This window comes from Balaenoptera borealis, assembly GCF_965194805.1.
Source record: "Balaenoptera borealis genome assembly, chromosome: 4".
Lineage (NCBI taxonomy): Eukaryota > Metazoa > Chordata > Mammalia > Artiodactyla > Balaenopteridae > Balaenoptera > Balaenoptera borealis.
In genome coordinates, this window is record NC_138861.1 from 54140765 (window position 1) to 54167544 (window position 26780).

The 26780-nt window shown below is 40.7% G+C and overlaps 1 protein-coding gene across 1 annotated transcript in view; it reads right to left on the reverse strand.

Moving 5' to 3' along the window:
- BMP3 (bone morphogenetic protein 3) overlaps window positions 1-4170 on the reverse strand; it is a 28546-nt gene extending 24376 nt beyond the window's left edge. The window contains exon 1 of the mRNA XM_082390822.1: window positions 3666-4170. Within this exon, the coding sequence (XP_082246948.1) occupies window positions 3666-3984 (319 nt within the window). The 5' untranslated portion in view covers window positions 3985-4170. The remainder of the gene's footprint in view (window positions 1-3665) is intronic.
- Window positions 4171-26780: the final 22610 nt, after the last annotated feature.

Consider the following 26780-nt stretch of genomic DNA (forward strand, 5'->3'; position numbering starts at 1 on the left):
TTTTCCATTAGCATAGATAATCAAGAATTCATGGTATTATGGATTTTTAAATGTCAGAGATTGTAAAGCTGTCTTGCTTATTACAGTAAGAACTTCATTAAGGGCTATCATGTATTCAAAGTAGTGTGTAATTCAAAGCAGCTGCACATCCAGCTCCCCTTCTCCAGATGTACTATTGTTCTTGGAATAAAAACATCAGATAATCTAAGTACGCTTTAATTTCAAGCCTAGTTTCTAGGTGCCAGAAATTTCAAGGTAACTGTGTTTGAATGAAGTTATGACATCCCCTTGCCATCAAATCCATCAAAAATGATGCTTTCCCACTGGCCCATGCATTTTACAGGACTGGCTCCTATTGGAATGATTGTTTAGCCCTTAATTATATCTTTTCTAAAGCCTTACATTTTAGACTTGCACTTCAGAAACATGTCACTTTATAGTTCTTCATTTTTAAAGACTTTTGGTTACAGTAGGAAAGACTCTCCCCTTTCTCACTGAAGGAAAATATTCCTTTTTGGGTCTGACTTTCCTCAATTTTCTTTTCTTTTTGTCTATGAAGTCTGTGTGATTTTTTTTTTTTTAAAGGTGACATAAATCCACTGAAATGCAACCATTTTTGTAGTTACATGTCATAAATTAAAATAATGATAGTTTCCTAATAAGAACATCTGTGCTTTAATTGCTTTCCCTAAAGAGGTTAAATTTATGATTAAGAAAAATAAGATTAAGTGACTATGGAAATGATGAGAAACTAATGAACACAAAGTATGTATCTTAAAGGATCAAGCCAGGAGAAAACCTCATGTAAAACACTCTTCTTTTATTACATAGAAGCCAAGGACAACTTAAGCTAAGATTAAAATAAAAGCTGATTTCATATCCCTCTTGTCTTCCTTTAAGACGGTGTGTTTTTCTAAAGCCGAACTTCTCTGTCATCGATAATTTTGCAAATTACCTTTTACAAAGGGAAAGATAAAACGTATCTTTATGTAAACCCTTACACATCACAGAAAGACTTATGAGTTCTCCAAACTTACGGTTTTGGCACACCAACTGCACACCATTGAGGGAGGAGAAAAGGGTTAGCAGAAAGTGTATTTAGGATGAATGCCACCCACCATCAAGTAATGGTTTAAGTAGAAAGTAATCAGAGGGAGACCACAGCAGCTAAATTTCAACCAAAGATATTCTAGGTTTAGAACAATAAATAATTTTAATCAGGTATGTTCCAAGGAGCAAATAGGGCTCTAAGGCTATAACTCAGCCTGAATAAGCACTGGGAAAGTCTGCCAGAACAGCAGCCACTTCATAGATACAGCACACACCTGACCTCCCATTAAAATCTGTAACATCCTTGGTACGGAGAAGCCCATACGTTGTGAAACTTAAACACTACGGACTAGAAAAAACATATCTAATTTATTAATGCAGACAGCATCTTTCGCCTGCATCAGAACATATGTCACAAGATGAAGGATGTTACAGAAATGCTGTTATGGACAAAGGAGAGAGACACACACGAAAGAAAACCTTAGCACCTTCCTGGAGCTCTGCCTTATTAAAGCCAGAACTGCCTCATAATAAGGTCCTTCTAGTGTGTTAGTAACTAAACACTCTTGGAAGGGGTCCAAGGCGAACAGTCTCTCCAGGAGTCTCCAAGGTAGTAACAGGACACTTGAGCTTCCACAAAAACCAGTGTCTACAGTTGATGAATAAGTCATTAAGACAGTCTCTAGGATGTTAAAGGAATTACTTTTCTTATCAGGGCACGCAGCCTTGTATATATGCTTCAAGCTGCAATTCATCATTTCAAGGGAACTTCTGGCCTCTGTATCAGAGTTTATCATTTGATGGTATAAGAGTACAGAGAGGCTGATAAGGGACACTCTGAAATTATAATGCATGGAGTGAGTTGGACCCAAAAAAGTAAGTGGGGCCTGAGTTATTCAAATCCTTATCCATCTCCCACTCATGGTTCCCTCAGTCTAAAACAAACATACAAACACACTATACAATAGGTGTGAATGAAACAAACTCACATGCTACTTCCAAACTTCGTGATTCATACTAAAATGAAATTTGCTGATACCAAAAATACTATTCACCTTCTGGGTACCTCAGCTACTCCCTAGGAATAGTACCAAGAAAGTGAATATCGAGATAAGAATGATTCAAGTATCTTCATTATTGCCACCTGCCTTGCCCACCCAACTACCCTTGTTTCTCCCACACTACTTCTTCATTGAGCTCTGCCCTTGGAGTTGCACTAAAGTAAACAGGGCATTCACTGGTGTGGTCAGCTGTCAGGACAGCCTTCTCAAGTGGCTGACACACTGTGGATGAACCAGAGCAGGTTTCTGTTTCCGTAGCAAAGGCCAACTCCTTATAGATCATGCTCGTGGTTTTAAGAAGAAAGTGAAATCTGGTTCAGCTCAGACTATAGCTGAAGACTTCTGCATTAGAAAGCATAATTCACGTTTATTGTAAATGTCATCATGCCTATGAGCTCTAGAGTATATTTACAGTGTCAACCTAGGGCTTTCCTTGATGGATGCTTTCGTGTTCCTCTTTTCCAGGAGTCCTACATATCAAAGCTTTGGGAGATTTCTTTCTAGTGATTCTGACAGAATTGATAGAGCATGAGGCATGGCCCCCTTACTTGAAGTTCTTGGCTATTTTTCAACGGTTCACTGAAGACAGGTCCCTTTATCGTGAATGTAGTGAACAAAAAAGCCTGGTGCATCCTCAAAGCACATAAAGCGTGTTAGTGTCCAGGAAACTTTCCCTCAAGCTGTTAGCACAAGGGAGGCAGGCTGTTAGCATAAGTTATTCGCTTCACCGCAGGGGCCAGGAGAAACCTTGTTAAGCCATGAATTTCAGTCCGCAGTGATCTGTGTGTTGAAAAACGGGATGAGCAGATTTTCATCGGCGGATTCCAAGAGGTGTTTACATCCACGGCTGCTCCCCTCCCTCCCAGCTCCTCCCAAGGTGGGTGGTACAGCCCCTATTTGCCCAGATGGGTTTTAAATAATCAAAACACGCAAGCACCTGGTTTAGTTTGTGTGTTTGCCACCAAGGGACTATCAAGTAGACAGTGTCAAATATAGTAACACAGAGGACGCGAGTTAAGAGGAGGTGCAAGGTCTGGAGAAGCGACTGTCTAAAAGCCCGAGGGAAGGCATCTAGTTCAGGTGTGACTTTTCTCTCTGGTGCCCCCGGGGTTGGCATAAAATGACATCTGCCTCTAGGTAAACATGGCTAAAGCCCAGTCCAAGGGAATTTCCGCTGACCGACTTAAGAAACATCAGCACAAGGTACCCCAGAGAAGCTGCAGACACCCAGGGCAGGAGGACCCTGTGGGCGGTGGTGGGGGGGGGGTGGCCGGGGGCAGCCGGGGGCAGCCCCTTCCCTTCTTTCACACACTTCCTCCAGCCGACCCCCTCCAGGGCTCGGCGCCCTTCTCTCCACTTCTCCTTCTCAATTCGGACTCTACCATTGGGCTGACTCACAGGCGGAATGCGGGGTGTGACAGGACCGAGGGCCTCGGAGGGCAGCTGGAGGGCGAGGGAAGGTCTCTAGGTAACACAGGGCAGACGAGGAAGCCGTGGGGGTCCCGGGAGACACCTGGGGCGGGACCGCGGAAAGGGGGCGCCTCGGGCACTCACCTGCTGCTCGAAAGCTGCGAACCGTGTTGCCCTCGCGCAGGGGCTGGGGGAGCCGAGGCGGCGAGCCCCGCTCCGAGGACCCCGGTGTCCGCGCCGCCTCGGCTCTGCCGCCGCCGCTGTACCTGTCGTAGAGCCGCAGCATGTGCTCTGACACCTTGTCGAGCGGCTGCGGGAGGGGGTCTGGGCCGCCACCTGCCGTGCGGTCGCCTGGCACAGGCTCGCGGAGCTCCGGGAAATGCTGCTTGAGTCTCTGCCCGTGCGCCAGGCTCACGCACAAGCAGCCCAGCCATAGACGGAGCAATCTGCGCGCCCCAGCCATAGCGAGGTCCGCGTCCGCTGCTGCGTCCTGGGGGGTCCCTCTGCGGCGCGCGGGGCCGGCGGCAGACAGGAAGGTTGAACTCCCAACGGGCTGGGCGAGGGCGCCCGGAGCCCGGACGCTGCTGAGCAGGACAGCGACCAGCCCCACTTTTTTCGCCGGTCGATCGCGGACCGGCAGGTGGGCTCTTCCCCGGCAGCGGCGCGGACCTCACGAGCGCAGGGCGCTGCCGGCGCAGTCTCCACTCGGACCCCAAGAAAGAGCTGAAGTCGTGGCGTGTGTGGCCGGGGTGTTTTCGGATCTGTCTGTACCCTCCCTCCCCGCTTTATTTTCGGGAACACCCGGCCGAAGTTGCCGCGCTGGGCACGGGGACTAGCGCCGCGTCGGGCGCAGAGACTGAGCGGGGTTGAGCGCCGCGGTCCTGAGGGCGCTCGCTCGCCTTTTGCAAGGATTGGAGCAGCCGCGGTGCGGCCAGTCCGAGTTTTGAGTGTATGCGTGTGTGTGTGTGTGTGTGTGTGTGTGTGTGTGTGTGTGTGTGTGTGTGTGTTGTGTGCAACAGAGAGAGAGAGAGAGAGAGAGAGAGACTGCCTTCGTTCTCTGGCTGATCCGCAGCCAATCTTGGTGTATCCCTCGCCCTCGCAGACAGCTGGGACCCCGCTATAGCCGGGAGAGAAGGGAAGGGGGAAGTAACCAGCAAACCAGCAGGGGGAGGGAGAGAAGAGGAAGCAGGGTTGGGGGTGGTAGGGGAGAGGAGGGGGGAAAGGAGAAGATCGAGGAAGAAGGAAAGGGTAGGAGGGACGGGGTATTATTTTTTTAATCCCTTCAAGAACATTGGCTATGTCCCGGCCAACAAGAGAGCAGAGGAAAAATAAACTTCTTCCTGGACACTTTCGCTTCTGATTCCAAACAAGATCAAGATGTGAACACCATCCTCGCTTCCTTTCGTGGGCCTCTCGAGACCCAGGTTGCGGACCCTGCACCTGTGCCGGGTTGCCATCTCTCCCTGTGTCTCTGAGAGCTTACCCATCATCGCTCCTTCTCTTCTGCATCTTCACTCTGTATCCACCCCCTCCCCACCGCCCCCCAGGAGAAAAAGATGTGCGAGTGGAGTCAATCCCGTCTTAAAACAAATAAACAAGCAAACACACTACAACCCCCCACCACCACATTCCCCCTCGAGAGGATTCTCGGCAGGATTGTGAGCGGTGGTGAAACGGAAAGACTTCTGGGACGCGCCAGAATCCAGAGCGGGCTCTCAGAGTTAGCACCTCTGGGGTCCTTCCTCACCCTGTCTTTCCTGGCTGTAAAATGGCAATTAAACTACTAGCTAACTAACATTTTACCCCACACTTATCACGCCCTAGGTACTCGCTGTTCTTTTGATTTCAAGTGTATTATCTTTAAAGGATTTTAACGAGAAAGCCCATTTTACCGATGAGGAAACTGAGGCAAAAGGACACTCCGAGATGGCAGACCTGAGCTCCAAACTCAGGGAGTCTGATTCCTGGGCTCAAGCCGTTAATCATCACACTATTGATAATGAAACTAACATTTATTTTATTTATTTATTTTTAACATCTTTATTAGAGTATAATTGCTTTACAATGATGTGTCAGTTTCTGCTTTATAACAAAGTGAATCAGTTATACATATACATATGTCCCCATATCTCTTCCCTCTTGTGTCTCCCTCCCACCCTCCCTATCCCACCCCTCTAGGTGGTCACAAAGCACTGAGCTGATCTCCCTGTGCTATGCGGCTGCTTCCCACTAGCTATCTATTTTACGTTTGGTAGTGTATATATGTCCATGTCACTCTCTCACTTCGTCCCAGCTTACCCTTCCCCCTCCCCATATCCTCAAGTCCATTCTCTAAGAAACTAGCATTTAAACTGAAGTTTCAGTGTGACAATTCAGGTACATGTTCTTAGCACAGTGCCTGGCCTGCTGCAGTAAAGACCTCAGTAAATGTCTGTTGCAGTGTATCTATCTGTTCCCTCGGTGGGAGAAGACTGGGGTTTATGGAGAAGAATATAGGCTGTGGGATCACATTGGGCTTCCAAATCTCCCTTTCTTCTTTGAAGGTGAGTAAGGACACATTCCTTTTAGAGTTTTGTTTGCATGACAGTAGAAGACAGTGCTAAAGTGACTGGCATACTGGCTAGCCTCCAGTAGGGGCTCAATCTCTTTGTATCCCAAATTTATCCCGAATGCAGACTACATTCTCCCCACTAAGTCACTTCTCAACCCTTTGTGGTTTGGAATTTGCCCTTGGCCACCCCTGGAACTGTGCTGCAGATAATAACACAAACTTCTAGGCTGGTTGTGAGACTTATGTGAGATCGTGTGTGTGATCTTTGGCATAAAGAACATAATAGCTTTTGTGATTAATAATGAAGACCCAATTGCAAAATTCAATAGGCCCTGGAAATTCTCTCCCTCTTTGATTTTTCCCTGTGAATCTTCGGTTCTTTCCCTCTGCTTCTTGCTCTCTCTCAGTTCTGTGAGCTGCCTCCTCTTTCTTGGCCTGCCTTCAGTGTTTCTCACATGTCTATAACCTGCCTTGAGAGGATACCAAATTGAGAAAAAAAATCTCCTGCTTTGGTGGTCACCTCTGACCTTCAAATATATAGTTCTGGCACTCTCCCAGTCCCAGTCTGCATTGCTTAAATTTCACCTTCCTCCGTTTTGAAACCATCCCCAAGACTTCCCTTCCTTTAATTCTAGTGCATAGCTCCATTGTTACTTCTGCTACTTTGTACTCAATGTAATTTTTCCTTTGTAGAAGCTGTGCTGTGACTGCTGGAGCTGACCACATGTCTTCAATGTCTACCCTTACTTCTTCCTAGATGTATATACTTTCCCTTCCTTGTGTTTCCATTTTCTTATTTGAGTCGTAAGTATAAAGTAATAGTTCCTGTTGACAGGGTCGTTGTAAAAAATCATGGGACAGCCCATGTCAAGAGATTAGTACAGTGCCTAGCACATAACAAATGCCAAATGCTTAAGAAGAATCAGCTCTGAGCTAAGAGAGAATTGCTTGTATGTTTTTGTCTAAAGCAGAGGTCAAAAAAAAAAAGAGGTCAAGCCATACTCATCTTTATATTTTAGTGACCAGCCATTACATTCAGAGTAAACAAAGTGACAAGGAGATATTAAGCGGGTTGACTAACCCCTACCTGGGACTCTCACCTGTAATTGCATGACCAGATAAAAAAGTGTGGATAAAAGCTGGCAAACTGAAGAACACTTGTAGCAGCCAGATCCTGGACCAAAAGTGCCTCATTTACAACTAACCTACACCCAAGTAGATGGAGCAAGGGATGAACAGATCAAGCCAGCAGCATAATGTTCTTCAATGACAAAGAAATGACACTCATGTCAGACCCTCTGAGTGACCTCCTGAGAAACTGAATTGAAAGCAAATTGAATTGGGAGTAATAGTTCCCTCATCAGAGTACCTAGAGATGCCATCTTATGATACTTCACAACCGTAGCACAATGTTCCTTTTATCAAAGTTCACAGAATCACAAATCTGGATGGTCTAAGTTGTCTCAGAATGCTGGCATCTTTAGATGCCTTCCCCCAAAAGGGATGAAAAGTGGGATTCATAATTCTGGCTGAGCATCTGGCTTACCTGATACTTGGAGGATTTATAGCTACACAAAAGAAGGAACGTCTGAATTGAATCTAATGGTGGTACATGGTCTGATTTCTTGTTGAGTCTGGTTAATTAAAATCTGTCTTATATTTTAGTGATAGGAGTTTCCTATTTTTATCTTAGCGAGTAGCTGTTACTGTTACCGCCAACCGCTGAATCAGAGGACGCTTACCAGTCTCTTTTCCTAAACACAAGGAGGGTTAAAGAAAGACATTTCTGTAATCTAACAGCAAATGCAAATTAGAGATTTTAGTGGATTCCGTTGAGTTGAGCTCTACTTTTGACCACAAAATCATGTCTCTGTGTGTGTGTATATGTATATATATATATATATGTATATGTATATACATGTATGTATATGTATATACATGTATATATGTGTGTATACATGTCTATATGTATATGTATATATGTATGTGTATATATGTATACGTATATACATGTATATACATGCATGTATATGTATACATATATATGTGTATATGTATATACATGTATATGTGTATATACATGTATATATGTGTGTATACATGTATATATGTATATGTGTGTGTGTGTGTGTATATATATATATATAATGCATGTCCTCTTATTAGCCTTCTTAAGCACTATATACATTTATTTTCTAAAAACATCCCATGGACAATTTTTATTGAATACTTACATAAGGCTGCAGTAGCAATTGTGGGGAAAATATATAAGAAGATTGTGTCTTAGGCTTGGAGGAGTTTAACCTTCTAGTAGGTGAACCAAAGAAACCCACATGGGACAACTAACAAATAATGGGAGAAGTAGTGTTCAACCATGTTTTGCAGACTGTGTCACAATTTGCTGTGTCAGTCAAAAGGAGGAAGTCAGTGGGAGATGGAGTAGCCAGAGAAGACTTCCTGGAAAAGGTGAGTCACTTTTTTAGCCTTGAAAAACGAGTAGGACTTTAGACAAGTCAAACATAAAGGACTTGTAATTTAGGAAAGAATAGCAGTAAGAGATGAGTTGCAGAAGTCAAAATGAGCTTGCCCTGTTAATAAGGCTGTGCCTGTTGGGACTAAGGTTGATCTGATTTGAATAGAGCATGTATGCTGGAGGGTACAGAAAATAGAGATGGATTGTCGGCTCGAATGAGTTTATGGAGGACCCTGAATGCTAGATCAAGGGGAAAGTAGGGAACCATAGAATGTTTTTGAGAAGAGAAGCCCTTCTAATGGTCCAATTCTCCAAAGTGGTCTGGAAAGTTTTAATAACTAATAAATTTCCTGCCTCTGGAAGTATGTAAACATAAGGTAGATGACAACTTGGAGAAATTTTAGAACTGATTCAAATATCAGAAGGTTGATTAAAGATATTTAAAGCCTTATTAGTTGCAAATTTACTTGACTGCAAGGATATATGTATATATCTATCTGATTCACAGCGGCTTAAACATATAGGGATTTATTCTTCATCCTGTTGTAAGAAATCTGCAGATAAAGAGCTGTTGATATTTATTCAGTGGCTTGACAATGTCATTAGTAATGTTTAGGTGACTCATCTTTTCTCTCTTACTGCCTCAGGGTCACCAGATGGCTCCTGCAACTCCAGCCATCCAGCCCTTGCTCAAGGAAGAAAGAAGGAGGAAAGGGGAGGCACCAGCTATATCTCTTCTTTTTCATCAAGAAAAGCAAACGCTCTCTCAGAGCTCTGGCTGTTATTGCTTATATCTCACTGGTCTAAATCTTATCTCATGGCCATCTTTACCTGCAGCCATTCAAAATTATCTGAATGAGGGGGACTGGAGTATTTTATCTCAGCCTGGGCACATTGCCATTGCAAATAGAATCTGAGTTCAGCTGTCAAGGAAGAAGGGACAATGGAAAATGTAAAGTAACTAACAGGGTTTGATATAAGGACCCTCCCAATGTTGAGAGTCTATGAATCTTCAATCCGTTTATTAGTTATTTTCTATTCTGCCTGTAAACTTGTTTAGTTTTTCTCCATTCTAAAAAACAAACATCAAAACTCTTTTCCATATCTATGGCACAAACTATCATCCTCTCACTTTTTCTTTGATCTCTGAACTTGTTTAAAAAGTAGTCTACACCTAACATTTCACTTTCTCACTACCTATAATCACGTCACTTCATTTTATTTCTTACCATCTGTAACAAGATCTTTGTACTCTACTGAAACTGTCCTTGTATTAGGCACTAACCTTCTAATCACCAATCCAATTGCCACCCTCCTCCCACCCCAACCCCCAGGCTTCATCCTTATCTGAGTGTTTGACACTATCTACCACCCTCTCCTTGAAACTCTCTTCCTTTTTTATCTTACCTATTCTGGTTTCTTCCTATCTTTTTGATTACACATATTGTTGTTTCATTCATTCAACAAATATTTAGTGTCTACTGTGTTTTATTTACTTATTTATTTATTTTTGGCTGCATTGGGTCTTCGTTGCTGCACACGGGCTTTCTCTAGTTGCGGCGAGTGGGGGCTCCTCTTCGTTGTGGTGCACGAGCTTCTCATTGCGGTGGCTTCTCTTGTTGCAGAGCACGGGTTCGTAGTTGTGGCACATGGGCTTAGTTGCTCTGTGGTGTGTGGGATCTTCCTGGACCAGGGCTCAAACCCATGTCCCCTGCATTGGCAGGCGGATTCTTAACTGCTGTGCCACCAGGGAAGTCCTCTACTGTGTTCCTGATGCTTAGTTTGGTATTGAGAATACAGAGATGGAATGAAATGGTCCCTATCCTCTGGAAACTTAGTCTACTGGGAAGATAGGGATATTATCACTTGAGAAACCTTAAGATAATTTTGAATGGCTGAATAAAGCCAGAAGTGCTACATGGAGGAGATGATACTGAACTGAGATCTGAAAGTTAAATAAGTGGTTTTCCAGGACAATTTCAGATACAATATTCCAGGCAGAGGAAGTATACAGAACACAGAAGTAGGAGAGGCCTTTCTTCTGGGATCCTTTTCCAACTTCATACCAATCTCTCTCTCTAATTATTTCCTTGGTAGTTAAGTCACTTTAGCTATGTACGTTTATTTGCTTTTCAGAAACTCCCCAAATGACTTTCCTAACCTACAAAATTTCAGACTCCATTTTTTATAAATTTGTGGATGTTCTGTTGGCATCATAAATTCTGTGCATCTGTAATGAAACTGATCGTCACCCTCCCCACCATCTTATTCTTGGTTTCCATTCTTCTGTGAATGGCACCATTATCCTTATAGCCATCTAGGTTCCAAGTCTTAGAGTCACATTTGCCTTCTCTCTCTCTCTGACTACCATATCTAATCATTGCTAAGTCCCATGCAAGCTATCTCTGTGATATCTCTGCCATCTGTCCTCTTTATTTTTATTGCAATCTCTTTCATTTAGTTGCTAATATATTCTAATCTAGATGAGTTGTCTCCCAAATGGCTTCCGGTTCCTCGTCACTCCAACTGTTTTTGATTTCTATTGCTGCATAACAAATTACCACAAACTTAAAGGCATAAAACAACACCATTTATTATGTCACAGTTCTGTAGGTCAGATCCAGGTGGGTTCATCTGGGTTTCTGCTCAGGGTCTCAGATTGAAGGTGTTGGATGGGTGGTGTTTTTATCTGCTAGCTCTGAGTAAGAATCTTCTTCCAAGCTCATTCATGTGTTGACAGAATCCAGTTCCTTATGGTTATAGGGCTGGGTTCTCATCTTTTTGTTGGTCTTGTTATCAGCTCCCAGAAGCCACTTGCCATTTCTACCATGTGGTTCTCTCCATCTTCAAACCAGCAATGTAGAATTTCTTGCACGTTTTATACAGTGCTTCTAATCTCTTTCTCCAGAAAGAGTCCCCATCCTTTTAAAGGACTTGCCTGAGGTCAGGCCCACCCACCAAGGATAACCTCCCCTTCTTAAACTCAATTTTGCCATATAGTATAATCACCAAAAGGATATCCCATCATATCTATAGCTTTCTCTTACATTGACGATTGTACAAATGACTGGGAGTCAGTTTAGAATTCTGCCTACCATAGTAATCATCTAAATACTGCTACTAGATTTATCCTCCTAGAACTTACTTCAGTAATATTACAAGCTTTCTCAAAAACAAATAAGTAGTTGCTGATTACCAACTAAACTTAAGCAAAACAAAATAAATCCTCAGTTTGATTCTCATAGCCTTCCACAGTATGTCCTCAGCCCAGTTTTCTGGTGTATCTCTATTCTTTCCCACATATTCCCTATGCTCTAGCCAGAGTAGATTGTTCTTTCCCACTTTTTTTCACTTGCAGTCTTCCTTTGCCTGGTTTGTAATCTTTAAGATCCATCTGAAAATGCTACCTTTTCTGTGCCGTGATTCCTAATCAGTCCAATGGCTTGTGAGCTCTTAATCCTTTAAATCTTCATAGCATTTAGTACCTCTTATAACACTTAAGAGATTCTGTCATATGCTGCTTTTGTTTACTTTTATAAAGAAATAGCTGCTTCTCTAATAAAACCCAGCTCCCCCAGTGCTGGCAGCAATGGGAGAACATCCACCTGCGGAAGAAGTGGCTGGACCTCTTGTCTGACTCTTCGTCCCCGGAGATTTTCCATCTGCCTCATCTTTCTCTGGCTGCTTCCTATTTTTATTACTGCATTGCACAAAAGGGTTCTGCTACACCTTTCTCTCTCATTCTAGCTAAGCTTGAACACACAACTAATTTAATTTTGGATTTTTGTCACATAGTTGAAGCAAGCCTGGAACTTGCAAACAATAATTGACTAAAGGTTCATGGAAATTAACACACAGATATCAACACACAGCTCCATAATCTGACTTATACCACATTTTGATTTTCTGCTTTTTGGGTCTTTTTCTTCCTGGCTCCTGTCCTACCATCATTTTTGCTAACAATTATTTAACTGATCATCCATCGTGTATCAGAAATCCCTCTACGGTGCTGGAGAGGCAATGGGAACAACATGGGTTTTTTTTTGTTTTTTTTTTTAATCTGGGGTCAAGATAGTAAGACCCAGAGAGGCAGAGGCAAGTGCTTCCTCATCTATTCATAAATATTTATTGAGCGTACGTTATAAGCCATACACTATTCTAGAAGTTGGGGATATAGCCACACAAAAGACCATTGAAATCCTACCCTCATGGAGTTTATATTCCAAGAGAAATGGACAATAAAACCAAGCCGAAAATTTAAGAATTTCACAGAAGTATCATGAAGATAATACAGCAAAGTAACAGGATCTAGAATGGTATGTGTGTCTGGAAGGGGATGCTGGGGTATTCCCGGATGATGAGGTGGTCAAGAGACATCCTCTGAAGACCCAGCATTTGAACTGAGACCTGGAAGTGTCCTTACATTGATCCGACTTCTTATTAGATGCAAAGGCAGGGAGAGTTATTCATCTTTTACGTCCTCCGCCTTCCTCTAATTTCCTTACACTTCATTACATGCTTAACATAATATTTGCGGAACAGAATCCAACTGAATAGTGACAAGATGAAGGGGTGTTGCACCAGACATCTCCCACCAAACACATTTGTTTTCCTATGTAAATACATAGAATAAAACATGTTTATCTTCCTACAACACAAAATAATTTGATTTTAGCTGTTGCTTATTTCCTTATTTTCTGAATTCATTTCACCTGCTTTTCAACTAAGACATTCCTTAAAATTTGAACGATGTGAAAATTAAAGATGACTAAACAAATATAATAAGGAAAAAGAATTAGATCCTTAAGGGCAGAAACAGTATTTTATATACTTTGACATTACCTGTCGTCATAGGACCGAAACAAAACCAAAATTAGCATCTTGGGATATAACTTCTCAGTCTCCCTTCTTCTGTGCCTAGGGCATAGAATATTTCCACGTGTTAATTATATCTTTAGAATCACACAGTATTTTGACTTTTTACTGTTTAATAAAAAAATAAAGAAATTATATTGTGAGGGGACTGGATCCTTTTTTATGCTTGACGATGTTGATTCTGCTTCATAATCAACATATCAGAACCACATGTACACTAAGGTTTTATAACTGACATGCCCAGTCATATTCTCCCTTGTATTATTCAATTCCACCTATACTGAAAATTTCAACTGATAATGATGCTATGAGAATATGCCATTACACCTCCCCCCTCCCCCAAGAAAAAGGAAAGAACTTTACTTATAACAACTGATGTTTTTCCCCTTGGTAGAATGTTTTGTGTCATGCTTGAATCACAGCATGAGAAATTTTGCAAGCATGTCTTGAAGCTTTCCTTCCACTGGCTGTTCATTTAGTCCTTGTGATTTGATAGTTGGAGTGTCTCCTCAAGTGCTGGTCCTATTGTTTTCCTAGTGCGTGTGGAACTCTACCTGCCATCTTTATCAGCTTCTTCCTGCAGGCAGTTCAGGTGGCAACCTTCCTCTGGAATTCGTGTTTTAATTCTTAAGGCCTCCTAAAGATCTTTTTACCAGCAGATTTCTCTCTCTTGGGCTTAGCTGTTTCTGTACATGGCAGTTTATTGCGTTTGATTCTTTTGGGAAAAGCCGTTACTTTAAAAAAAAAAAAAACTCCTCTTCTTAGAATTCATCTCTCTGTTTTCCCTCACCCTTTTGGTGATTGTTTCCTAAATTGAGTTTCTAAAAGTATAACACTTAAATTACTTTGTGCCCTAGCAATTGTTCCATGCACAATTCAGTGAACATTTCCATTCATATGTCCATAGTACTCTCCAGGTAGTCATGCCTCCAAGCCCCCAGAGGTGAGGATTAGCTGGCAATGCAGAAATACATGTGGCTGCCCCATTCCTCTTCTGCTCTCAGGCTCACACCTCTCTCTCTACCTTTTCCCACTCTCTTAATTCTACCTCCTTTTGTCCCTCTTCCTTCCCAACTGGCCCTACCTCTAAATGCAGTCCATATGATGGTTGGCAGTAGGACTGTGGATTGAAAAGGTTACTGACCCTCCAGTATCTGGAGGGAGGTGATCTCATTTGTCACCTTGGCAACCCAGGGATCCAATCATTGGCATGGCTGCAAGCATCTGCCTTTTCACCCTGCAAATAAATTTCCAGGCGTAGCTGCTCAGATGACCCACGTAAAAACCTTACCAGGATCAATTAAAGTTGCTTAGGTATGGTGATGAATCCTTTAAAAATATGGACAGATGGGGGGTGTAGAAATGATAGATATCATTACTGGGAACTAATTTTATTCTCTACTTTCACTTTAGGATTTCCAGGTGTTTTTCTGTCATTTCTTCCTTGAGGGAAGTCATTTCAAACTGCTCCTGGATATCTGCCCACAGAAAAGCAAACAGCTTTCTTTGACCACAAATGATCAGCACCAACAACTCCACCCTGTTTTTCAATTTTTGAACTCTGGGGTAAATTCTTGACTTATAAAATTAAGATCTAGATAACTCTGGCAAGGAGCCAGCCCCTGCAAACCCGTCTTTACTAGGCAATGAAGAGTGATTGCATAAATGCTATATAAATGCTTCAGGTATCCATGTCGTCAATCCTGGTAACCATTGCTGAGCTGTAAACAGAGCAGGAGTGTCTGGGTCGTGCTGGGCGAGCTAAGTAGGATTTGGCTGGACTGGAATTGACATTGAATGGAAGCTGACAGATCCTGAGCTCAGCAAGACCAAAGGCTGCTTCTTTTGCATCTTTGTCATCCTACATCTATACTAAGTATACATTTTTATTGAAATCCATATTTTGAAGGAAGTGTAAATAATTAAAAAGAGATTCGTGATGATCTTTGTAGCTAGTTCAGCATATATTTTTGAATTCTAAGGAATTGACAAGGAATACCCTCAAGGAATATGCTGCTGTCCTATGGCAGCTGTTCTTGCTTTAAAACACTCTGGTGCAAGTTTCCTTCTAATGTGACACCCAAGCCAAACCAAAATGTGAATCTTCTCCGGATCAGCATACTTCAGATTTTATTTTTTTCATAAAGCTTTCCTGGATGACTTTAGGCCATTATTATCTGATACATAAACATATGAGAAGTTAACTGACCATATAAAATGGGCATTTGTATACATTTGCGTCTCTATTTAGAATGCAGCCTCCTAAGAACAAGAATCACGTGTAGTGCCTGAGAGAGCTTTTTGACTACAGTAGATATTCAGTAGCTACCCTTTAGAAAAGTAACTGAAATAAGAACACTGAGGCACAAATAGCGATATCCTAGTTCTGTCACCTAAGATGACATAAAGATGAAAAAGAGAAGCTTTAAACTTGGGATAGTCTATTATATCTCCAAACCCCACAGGGCTGTATACAGAGGAAATTCATGTTGATAGCAGAAATGTGTTTCCTTCTTAGAGAAAAGCAGTACTACTCTTCCAGTGATGAAAAAGATTGGGAGAAAAAATTTTTTTCAATATTTTTCTCTGTTCATTCAGCACTTATACATAATGTGAGTGTAACTGCCTTCTCCAATATTTGTAAATGATGCATGTCATAAAAGATATGCAAGTGATCATACAGCAAACCTCAGCCCCTGAGTGCCTATTTCCCACTTTCCCTTTGAATCATGTGTAATAGACTGACTATTTGAAACTAATTTAGGAAATCAGATATAAGTTCCAACAAAGGGCAATAGACAACCAGGTATTTTTCTAGTGGTTTCAAATTGTTCCAATTTTTCCCCATTTAGGTAGGAAAAGGTCTTAAATGTTGCTGATCTTGGAAGTGCTGTGGGAAATGTCTGTCCTGCTAGGTGAAAGAAATCCCAGCTGGTGGCAGTGTTTGGATTGTACTCCCAGCAAATGTCAAGGCACAATTCTCTTACTAACAATATTCGGGCACAAAGAATGGAGCAACAAAATGTTTTCAGGGATCCTGCTGCTTAATGAGGAGGTCGCTGAGACAGAACCAGATGGGTCCTGATGTCAGAAACTTCTGGGCACAAAGATGATTCTTTTGTTTCCACCTCTGTCCTTCAGACAAAGCAAAACCTCAAAGTATACTGGTTGATGTAGTAGGAGAAGAGGTTTCTCTCTGGAGATGGTCTCTGGGGTGGCAGAGCAGGGGGTGAATGGTCCGCTGGGCAGTACACATTGTGAGCAATGAGAAGGGAACAAACTCTCCATCAGTGGTTCAAAGAGCTCTTTTCCTTGGTTCTTGAAATTCATCCAGGCTTCAAGAGCTCCCTAATAAAAGGTAGGTTTCCCCGGGAAGGCTAACACTTTGAGCATTATCAACTGGTATCAGTTAACACCTTGAGGGAAACTTGGGAGAGTTGCCAGAAATTGGTAGAAAAAGAAAGGGAAACTAGAAACAGTCCCTGGGATAAAGTATTATCTACTACCCTCTTTGGTCCAGGAAGGGCCCTGCTTTAATCTCCAGAACAAGTGGACTTCTGTCTTACCTCAGTGGCCTTGGGCAAGTCATTCAGCTAAGCTAGTTTTTGCTTTATCTGTTCGGGGAGAGTAATCATTCTTTATCTCATGAAGGGTGTTGGGAGAATTTATGGTCTATAAAACATTTGAGATTTTTCAGTGTGAGGCAATTCATAAGTACAAAGTATTATTAGTGGCTTTATTACAGGACTGTAAACTTGATCTATGTAGTATCATAATGGTAATATTTTGTGGAAGTACTTATCTCTAGTTCTGCAGAGAGGTGGACCTGTTTGTATCCCCTTGCCGGGCCATGGTAGAAGTCCTACTAACCACTGATGAATATAGAAGTCCTGATAGAAAGGAGATGTTGTTGACTTTTATTACCTAACACAGGTGTTTTATAGTATTTCTTATCGGAGAGTGATATCCGAATGCGTAGCTAAGCCCCGTTCAAAGCAGTTTGGACAGATTTTTTTTTTTTTTTAATCCCGTGAAAAAGTGGAAGGCCTTCTTTTCCATGTCCACAGTCATTTCTATTCTCCCCCTTTTCTAAGGCAGCCACACTCGTCTTGATGCCAGCTTAGAACAATCGCTTGCTGATGGCCCCTATCTCTGTCCACACAGAAACAGGACAAGAACAGCCAAGGATTTCCTGGTTGCTTCACGTTTCGGGAATCTACAGTGACTCTCCAGGGCCTAACAGAGTTAACACTTGAACTCCTCGGTCCAGAATTCAAGGGCTTCTAACTTCCATCAGCTTCATTTCCATTTCCATTTTTCCATGAACTCAGTACATCCAAACATTTTGCCACTAATGGCTGCCCCTCTGTGTCAACTCCATGACTCTGAGGACAATTAGAGCCCCAGTACTATGAAAAGCATCTGGTTCATAGTAGCTGTTCAATAAAGAGTTGCTGAATGCGGGAATAAATGATTTAAACCCCGAAACACTTTTCCTTGTTCTTTCTCATAATCTGTGTTGTTGAGTCATCAGGCTCAAAACTCAATTCCTTCAGGCAGCCTTGTAATTCAGTGTGATATATTTGCCAGAATAGGCAAACTCATAGAGGCAGAAAACAGATTAGTGGTTGCCAGGAGCAGGGGAGAGTGACTGCTTAATGAATATGGGATTCTGTTTGGGGTAATGCAAAGATTCTGCAAGTAGCTAGTGGTGATGATTGCACATTGGTATGTGCACCTTTATAATGGTTTAAATGGTAAATTTTGTGTTCTGTGTACTTTACCACACACACACACAAGCTAGTGCAGTGCTAAATTAATATAGTCTGACTTGTGATTGGCTAGATAACTTGTGCCAACAATAATTGGAAAGATCCTGCAAATATGTATAACACTAATATTTCTTTTCGCCATGCAATTTACTGCAGGAAGAGACACTTTAATGTAGCATGATCAACTTGTCTTGGTTTGCCCAAGTCTATCCTGGCTTTAGGACTTAAAGCTCCATGTCCCATTTAATCTCTCTATCCTGGGCAAACCACGATGGTTGGTCACTGGATTAGTCAGGGTTCTCCTGCTCTCAAGACCTTCAACTAATTGGATGAGGCCCACCCACTATGGAAAATAATCTGCTCTATTTAAGTTCAACTGATTGTGAAAGTTAATCACATCCACAAACATCTTCACAGCCACATCTAGACTAGTGTTTGATGAAATAGGCATCATAGCCTAGCCAAGTAGACACATTAAATTAATCATCACAGTCATGTCACTTTAAATGCCTCTTGAAAAATTTGATGTCTACAATAATACAATCTTGAGGAAGCAATGGAAATAAGACATTTCAAAAAGAAATCTCAAAAAAATATTGATATTGACAGTATACTTTGCAGGGCACTAAACGTGAAATGAGGTTTTTTTTTTGTTTTTTTTTTTTTTATAAAACTGACATAGAATTGTGAAATACTTCAGAGTGCTGAAATAGTTGCATTTGCATTTACAGAATTTCCAATTTATCTGAAATTGAATCTAGAAGCACAGAGCAGGTGGAAGAGGGTAGCATGTTATGCTATGGTGCACGTCAACCCAGTGAGATAATTGTTCTTCAAATACAGATACTGCAGTGATGGACCAAAGAGACAGTGGGAGGACACATTAAAAACACACTGGCTGGAGTCAAAGAGTTGAATTCAAATCTTGGTTTTTACACAGTACTATATATGAAAAATAGATAACACACAAGGACCTACTGTAGAGCACAGGGAAATATACTCAATATTTTGTAATAACCTATGAGGGAAAAGAATCTGAAAAAGGATATATATATATATACACACACATATGTATATATGTATACACATACATATCTGAATCATTTTGCTGTACACCTGAAACTAACACAACAATGTAATCAACTATACTTCAATAAAAATAAAACAAAACAAAATAAATCTTGGTTTCTCTACTAATGGCTTAGGGGACTTGAAGAGGTTATTAAACCTCCATGAGCCTCAATATACTCATTTACAAAATTTGTTGTAAGGTTGTTGGAAGGAGTACACAAATACCCTTTTCCTGGTGCAGTGTTTGACTCCATTGACACTCACTGTATGGCAGCTACAGAGAGGGTAAGAGAGCGTTTAAGTGGTTAACAGTCATTTCATACACTATGAGCTGTACTAGTCATTTTACAGGCATTATTTGTTTAAGCCTCACAATCACCAATTATGTAGTGATTGTTATCGGTCCTCATTTTACAAATGACACAATCAGGCTTGGAGGGGTTAACCAATATCCCAAGGTCAAACACATAGTAAATGGTAGAACTAGGATTTGAACCCAGCCACTGAGATTCTAGAACCTTCTAGCCTAATCCTTCTAGCACGTTGACTGTTTGAAAAAATTAGTTAAGATTAAAGTCCCTAGATGAGGCTAAGTTTGAATAGTTGTTGAGCGGTTATTTCCTAGATGGATGTCCTTGGGCAAGTTATTTAAGCTCCCTCTATTTCTTTATTAAATAGGAGTAATAATAATTATGGTCAATCCTTATTATGTGAAGATTCTGTATTTGCAAATTCACTCACTTGCTAAAATTTATTTGTATCCTCAAAATCAATATTTGGCACTTTTGCAGGCATTCATGAACATGTGCAGTGTGGTGAAAAATGTGAGTTGTCCACCGTGCACATCCCCAGCTGACGTTGAACAAGGCAACCCTCTGCTGTCTTACTTCGGCTCTCATACTATAAACAGGTGTCCTTTTCACAGTCTAGCTGATGCCATGGTTTTCACATTTTTGTGCTTTTTGTTGCTGATTTTGCCTCCAGTATGGCCCCAAGCATAGTGCTCTAGTGTGTCTAGTGTTCTTAAGCACAAGGCTGTGATGTGCTTTATGGGGAATAAGATAATGTAATGGATTTAATAAGATAATGTAACGTGCTTGGCACAAAGTAGAAACTCAGCAAATTATAACTAGATTTTTTTTCTCTTTCAAGATACTGTATCACTTCATTCTAATTTAGAGATTATTTAGTACAAATTTTACTATGTTGTCCTAATATGTCATTTCTCAAAGTTACCTTTAAAAATACATGTTATAACCCATATCTCAAAGAAACAACAGAAAACATTTTTTTGAATATTACAGTAGGAGGCAAAAACTGTTGCCTATTAGACCTACTGTGAATCCTCATGTGTGGATACACAGAACTATGGAATAGAATCAAGTAATTACTGTTTCAAAAGACAAACTCTTATTGCCTTGATTCTCCCAATCATAAGAATAAAACATTGATTAAAAAAAAATCAGGACGCTTCTATAAATGCTCATACAATTGAACAGAATCCTTTACTTGGCGGGATTTTTTTTCTTTACTAAGGTCTTTTCAGTAGAACAAAGAAGAATGAAACACATCAAAAAACCTGTAAGAACTCATGTACTTTGTAAAAATATTGAACGAATAGGTCACTATTTTAAAACATTTTTATCTATCTCTGTTAGATTATATGGAAATGTTAATCTTGTTCAGCTGTTTTTGAGACTTTCATAAAATTTCTTAATTTCTCTCAAACAGGATAATTTCTTTTCATCCTATTAACCTCTTCTCAAAAGAATATGTATTATTCTCTGGAAAGAAAACCTTTTAAGTTTAAAATTTACAAGATTGGTTTCAAAATCATTTAAATGTCAATACAATGGGTTTTAGTTTTCTGATTACTAGTCAGTTCTTTCTAGTAGGAAAGTCATCCACAGTGGAAACACGTGGCAAACGCTTGTTCGACATTTGAGAGAGTTCAGATTTTACTTCCTTTGCGAAGTCTCTCCATAGCCAAGGGGAGCTTTCCAGTCTTCTCTGGAAGCATTCCCAGCACACTGAGTTGTCTTTTGTTTCACTATTAGTACCTTATAATTCCTCCTCTGCCGTCCCCCAGGGTGGTGAACAGTGCCTAGTACAAAAAGGATGTTCAATAAAAGCTTGTTGAATGAATAAACAAATGAATCAATGCCACTAACTTCCCAGTGTTGTGTGTGCGTGTGTGTATGTGTGTGTGTGCCCGTGTATGTGTGTGTATTTAGCTACAGCGTGTTTGTTGTTTTTCTTATCCAAGGCACATAGCTAGCAAGTAGCAGGGCAGGGTTAAGAAAAAAAAAGTTCATCCTGATCCAGTGTTCTTTACACTTTATCCTTAATCTTTACCCTCTAATTTTAACTTTGGGATCCTTGAGACCTAGTGTGTTCTGACAAGGAGATCTTCTGGTCTGCGAAACGAGGTGAGTTGATAAAGCCACGTCCTTAAGAATAAATAAGAGGTCATTCTCAAATGTGTTTTTCTTCCTCTAGCACTTACCTTTTTTGGTGTAATGCATGATATCTCCACCAACTGTAAAACAAACTTAGCTCTAATGCAGCATATGTTAACATTAAGGATCTTACTGATGAAGTTAAGATAAGAAACCTAGAAATCTAAGAACCACTCTTGACCCCGTGCCTGGAGAGCTGTGAGCATTTTGACACGTCTTATCAGTTACCACCGGTTTGAGGAAAACTTACTGATTTCTTGGTTTTCTATGGTTCTTAGAATGACTTAGCTCATTTATATTAGGAAATTATTCCTTTTCATGTGGAATTTCTCAACCAAAAGCATCTCATCATTTTGCAATCTTTCCTTCCTCTTTTACCCTCTGTCTCTAATTGTTCTCAAGTTTTGCCAGTTCTTCTGGTAAAGATCTGATCCTTTTAAAAATATTCTCATTGACACCACTCTAGTTTACATTTCTGTGTCCTGAGGACTGTTTATGCAGCAACCTCGCTTTTCCCGAATTTTCCCGAATTCTTCATTCTCCTTCCCATCCACCCCTGTTTGCATACAAGTAATGCATCATCTTCCTGCAGTACAAATTGATTCTGCCTTTTTTTTTTTTTTTTTCTGATAAAAACACATCTAATGGTCCCTTTTGTCCATCTGATTAAGGATAAAAGGCCTGGGTAACTTAGGGGAGCTTCCTCATCACTCTTATGTTTCTGTGACCTGGACATAAAGTTTATGCGCTATGCCCATCTTTGCTCACGGCTCTGTCCCAGGACTCAGCAGGGCATGTGGCATAGAGGAAGCACTCATGACTAATTTTTGATTGAACAAATCAATTTAAAAAAAATGGTGTTTAGGGGCTTCCCTGGTGGCGCAGTGGTTGAGAATCCGCCTGCCAATGCAGGGGACACGGGTTTGAGCCCAGGTCTGGGAAGATCCCACATGCCGCGGAGCAACTGGGCCCGTGAGCCACAACTATTGAGCCTGCGCGTCTGGAGCCTGTGCTCCGCAACAAGAGAGGCCGTGATAGTGAGAGGCCCGCGCACCGCGATGAAGAGTGGCCCTCGCTTGCCGCAGCTGGAGGAAGCCCTTGCACAGAAACGAAGACCCAACACAGTCAAAAATAAATAAATAAGTAAATAAAATTTTTAAAAATGGTGTTTAAATTCCATTTGACTTGGGTTTAACCTCTAAATGAAATATGTAGTTCTGTGACATTTCATATTAATGTACACGGACTCACATACAGAGGCACTTTGAGTCTATAGGAGACATAAAGGTATGAATTTAGTTCTAGTTCTTGCTTCCCAGCCCACCTGTATGTATTCAGGTTTCCTTAGCATTTTGCCTTTATGTATTAAATTATCCAGAAATAGCAATAGTTCTTGGATGAGTGATTGTGTCTAAGACTAGTTGTTGTTGTTTTTAGCTGTTGTTTTTAATCATATTCCAGTATGGTTTAACGCGGGAAAGTGATGAAACAATGGGAGTTTGATTATTCAGGTCTTCCCTATTTCTTCCAGACCCATTCCTAATAGTCTTCAATTTTCCTCTCCTATCACCATTTCTGGGTAAAAAAGATTAGTGGGAAATCTCTCCAATAAATATTACGGAAGTTCAGCCTTTTCTGCCTCTTCTCTATTTCATCTCTAGTGATATTGCTATTCTGCTCCATACTTGGGTTCTCTAAGGCTGCTTTATTTCTAAGCCAACTTTTATGCTAAGGAGAGGGGAGATCTGGTCCATATCTCACCAGGAGCAGATGTGTATCATTTCACATTATTAAGGCAGTATAGATCGGCTTGACCATATTTACTTCTAAATACAGGGGGAGAGTGTTTCAGTCCTTAGTAGTTGACCACTCTACCCACTAAACCTTGTGAATCCTTTCTTGGATTGTGACAAAGTCTGGGCTCAGCTGTGACTTTTTTGTCAGCTTTCATGGGATGTCCACACTGGCCTTTTCTACTTCTTCCTGGCCCATTTTCCCCTGCCCCTCCTCCCTTCTTCCTGTCCTCTCTGCTTGTTACTGCTCTTGCCCAACATCTGCCCTTGGCCCAGAGGGCAATTTCCAGCTCTGGGTATTGTCTACTTTTTTTCTTTTTTACAACATCTCCTTCAGGGCTATAAACACACATTTGCATTTCAATAGCAACTCCTGGCTATGTTTAAAAAGTACCACCCACAAATAATTAATATTTTAACCCAAGAAACCCTGATTCCCCTTTCTGATCTGTCTCCTCTCTGCTTTCAGCAAGGGAGAGGGGGTTGGCCTAAGCTTCTCACATACTGCTTGCTTTGAGTGCAAGTGAAGCTTAAAGTAGTCCTGCTTGACTAATTGTGCTTTTCACACTTTGAACTTGTGATGACTGTTCGTCCATTTATGGTTGTAACTGCTCTCACCTTTTTCCTTGCGGACTCACCACACCCACCTTGTTTCCTATAAACCATCCAATGTTTGACTTACGGAGGGAAAAAATGGAGACTCCCTTCTCTCATTCACACCTTCTGCAGACAATCCCTCTCCATCGTGGAGAAAGATGATTGAAGACCCTTCCACTTCTTTTGTACAAATGCTCACTTCTCCCTTTCCCACTCTACCCTTAACATCACCCCGACCCCCCCTAGATAATGTAAAGGTAGATTGAAAGGGACAAAATCTGTGGAAACATACCAGGGACTTTTCACTTTTTTCAAGGAAGTGAAATAAAAATTACTTAATTGTGTAGAGCATTTGTAAATTCCAGAGTGCACTCATTTGAAAATTACAATGACCCTTTGGGGTAGGAAGGATTATTCAATTTTAACATTATTACTGTATACATTTTCCTAAAGAAGAAACTGAGGTTTAGAGAAGTAGGTTACTTGTGATCACCATTCTGTCAAAAACCAAACAAATGAAAAAAAAAAAAAAACAAACCCCAAACCCACAACATATATTAGTCTGCATTTCCTATCCTCTTACAGTCCAAGACCAAACTCATTCATTTATTCATTCATCCAGCTAACATTTCTTGAATTCCTACTATGGGTGAGGCTGTGTCGACTGCAAAACTGGGAGGTGCTTATATTAGATGATGTGGTTTAAAGTTGTTCTACAAATGTCTTAATAAACCTCCTCCCCCTCCCGCCCCCCTCCCCCGCTTGGTGCTTTGACACTACTTTAGCACTACACAGTTGATTCTGACATATTATGCCATCCATCCTTCCCGTAGTGGACCCATGGGAACTGGTTTTCTGCAAGCTTCAGTTAGAACTTTTGTAATTGTTTATTGTAACATTTACTTCCCAAGAATTAATGGATTCTTATTTGTTGGACTCAGATTCTCCTGCTCATGTGCTTTTCCGGATTACTATTTCTATTTACGTTGTTTTTTTGGGGGAAAAAAATGTCATGTATAAATATTTCTTATCCCAAGTTAACAAAGGTGCCATATAGATATTTCATTTGCCAACCTTCTATTAGACATTGAAAATAAGATGTATGATTTTTAAAATATGTATCAATGCTTAATAATAGACAAATCAGAAAAGAAAACAGCAAATGAGTATATCTTTGTTGCAATACTTTAAATAATTTGGTCCTGGTGTAACAGGCAGTTCCATTCATTTGAAAATGTATAGAGGCAGGTAATGAGGAAGATGGGCTATTGTCATCCTAAAGGGTTTTTCCTTTAGTGAGCAATTAAAGTAATAACTTATTGACACTAAAAAATTGACAAAAATATTTTCTCACATTTTAAAGGTACTTATACAACAATACAGTAGTTATACACTATAAATTAAGAGCAAGGTAGAAGGTGAGACAATTTTCTAGGAATGGGTTAAATTATATCAACAAATCCATAGTACAAATTGTACACCCTTCTTATTGTACAGAGCCATTTTTGAGGTAAGATGGCAAGATACTTGTGTTGGCGTCATCCAATGGTCAATTAAATTGATTAATAGTCAGCCTAGATAAAATACTGAGTTAACTTTTATTGAGAACTTAGTATGTGCTAAGGACTACTCTAAGAACTTTATGTTGATTACCTTACTAAATTATCTTAACCCAATGAAATGCGTACTATTATTATTCACTTTGCAGATGAGGAACCTAAAGCTCCATGGGGTTAAGTTACATTCCCTAGTTCACACAACAAGTGAGTAACAAATAGGGACTGTGCTATGAACCCAGGCAATCTGGTTTCAGAAACATGAACTCTTGAAATTAGCTCATTCAAGTCCAAGTTCTATCAGATACATTTTGAAAGGTCACCCTCATAAAGCCCATTGATGATAGAGAAAATAAAAGTCTATTCTGACCATATTTTCCAAACAAAAAATTAGGACACACAGTTTGACCAACAGTAATATACTCTGTATGGCACAGAGGAGCCACTCAGTAATTGCCTGGGGTGAACATGGCAAGATGTTTGGAATCAAGGTTGTCTTGGAAACCCTTGGGAGATTTGGTGTTGTATACATGCTCCTCAAGGGGCCAACCATAGACCTTATGCATAAGGTGAATATGTGATATTCCTCCTCTAGAATGAAAGACTAGTTGATATTCTTTTTCAAGGTCTGTTGGTATCCATCTAGTCATTCACCTAGAACTGAATCATTTAATCTTTTGTTGACTGGTAATATTTAATCCGTGGTAATTCAGGTATTGATCAAATACTTGACTTACCTGGTAAAGCATGAAGTCTAAAATCTTCTTTGTATTATTTATAATTAACTTTAATCTAGGTTTGATGCAGCATTATAGAATTTTTTCCTGTTCAACTGGGGTAACTTTGCTGGGGTTTTTCTTAAAAATGAAATAGTGTACACTGGTTACTATTTAGCAACCAAACATAAAATCAAAGCAAGGGCAGGGAAAAAGAAAGAGGAGAAGTGTTTTCTCTTTTAATTTGCTTATAAAAATAAAACAAACATTTCAAGAAGAAGCATTGTCCAGTTCCTGTAAACTTTAGGAGGTTACAGCTTCCTAAATCACTTTGGAAAATTCCAACAACCCTGTCTCTCTATGAGACAGAGACCCAGCAGCGATATCGGTGAGTAC